The sequence below is a fragment of the Mycetomoellerius zeteki genome, unplaced genomic scaffold (genome assembly GCF_001594055.1).
Source record: "Mycetomoellerius zeteki isolate Tzet28-1 unplaced genomic scaffold, Tzet1.0 scaffold202, whole genome shotgun sequence".
In the NCBI taxonomy this organism is placed as follows: domain Eukaryota; kingdom Metazoa; phylum Arthropoda; class Insecta; order Hymenoptera; family Formicidae; genus Mycetomoellerius; species Mycetomoellerius zeteki.
In genome coordinates, this window is record NW_017256980.1 from 531,196 (window position 1) to 532,797 (window position 1,602).

The window sequence follows — 1,602 nt, forward strand, 5'->3', positions numbered from 1 at the left end:
GAGCCGCTCTGGCTCGCAGCAAGCAGATCGAGAAGAATCTCAAGGAGGATGGTATCCAGGCGGCCAAGGACATTAAACTCCTGCTGCTTGGTATGTCGTTACTCTTTATTAAGGATGTGCGATTTCCGGATTGATTCACTAAAAATCGACTTTTTGTAAAGAAAAAATGCTTCGAAATAGCCCTCTTTGTTAAAAAAAGAAACGATTCTTTACAAAGAGATTGGTTTAAAATAGCTCCTTTTAGTTAGAAAAATTATTTTTCGCAAAATAGATCAGTTTAAAATTGTTAATGTCATTTGGGAAGGTCGATCTTTTGGAGATCGGAACATCCCTATTCTTTATTCATCTCGAAGTATATGTCTGGCGAGAATAAATGCGATATGTATGCTCGTTAAAATTTTATAACAATCGTAGGTGTAGACATGTTTCTATGCTATTTTTGAGTATGAGTATTTTGAAAAAAAGGCACAGCTAACATCCAAAATTCTTGCTCACTATTTTATTTAGCATGGAACACATGATTCAATGTAAAATCGAAATAAAATTAGATGATATAAAATTTATATAAAAGTAGATGCTTTGTTAATTTGAGTCTAAATTTCTGCGTAATCTCTTAAAAATCTATGATTCCCATCTATATTTCTCAGGATTAAATAAGAAATATATGTTAATTGAATGATTATGGATTTTCAAATATTTTATCAAGTGTTTCTTTTTTTGTAGTTAATCATTTAAATTTTATAGAATTTTATCATTTAAATTAAAATTACTGTAAAAATAACGCTATCATACATTATGCGGAAACAGGTCAAGCAGAAGAGATAAACAAGTAGTTATTTGATTTGGATCTGGTGACTTGTATATTCAACATAAATGTAGTGGATACCAGTATTAGAACAATAACTACAAAAGGCAGAAGGGGCGTAAAACACTTCAGGGTTGCAACTTGTGCTGAGATACAAACTGTAATGAGTGAAAGAAATATGATAACACACGGAAAGAACAGTTTTGCTGAAGTATCTAAAAAATTAGTTGAATACAGATGAAAATAAATTTTGTTGTATTATCAAAATAATTATATAATATATGACACTCAAATTGATTGCTAGACTGTCAAAATTTTCTGCTATATTGCTCATCATATTTGAGTTTTTTTATATAATTATTTTAATAATCTAACAAAATTATTTTTGAATTTGTTACTTAAATTTTTAGATATTTTAGTAAAATTGTTCTTTCCAATTATAATATCGATTATGCCTGTTGCAATTTATATTAAAATCTTACCTATTTTAATTGTCATGTTCGCTTGAACATCGCAAAGAATTAACAATATAAAAAATTAACAAAATATATGATCAGATATGCAGTAGTCGAAAAGAATTGCGTGAAGACTTAGTTCGTGATTGTAAGAGTTTTGAAATATGAGAAGGCTAAACTTCGTCAAATCGCATAAATATTATCGGGAAATTATCCGTCGGAAATAATGCACGCAACTTGGCGACCGACTGCGATTATATCGACGACACAGTGCGAAGTATTATATCTACACTACCGTTTCCCTCTTGCGTTAGATATTTCATGAGCTATGGATCTATGATT

At 30.0% G+C, this 1,602-nt stretch overlaps 1 protein-coding gene across 1 annotated transcript in view; it reads left to right on the forward strand.

The window, feature by feature from the left end:
* The window catches only part of Galphao (G protein alpha o subunit), a gene marked incomplete at its 5' end in the record, with an annotated part of 25,901 nt that overhangs the window by 511 nt on the left and 23,788 nt on the right, over window positions 1-1,602 (forward strand). Inside the window, one exon of the mRNA XM_018447434.1 lies at window positions 4-90. Coding sequence (XP_018302936.1) covers window positions 4-90 — 87 coding nt within the window. The remainder of the gene's footprint in view (window positions 1-3; window positions 91-1,602) is intronic.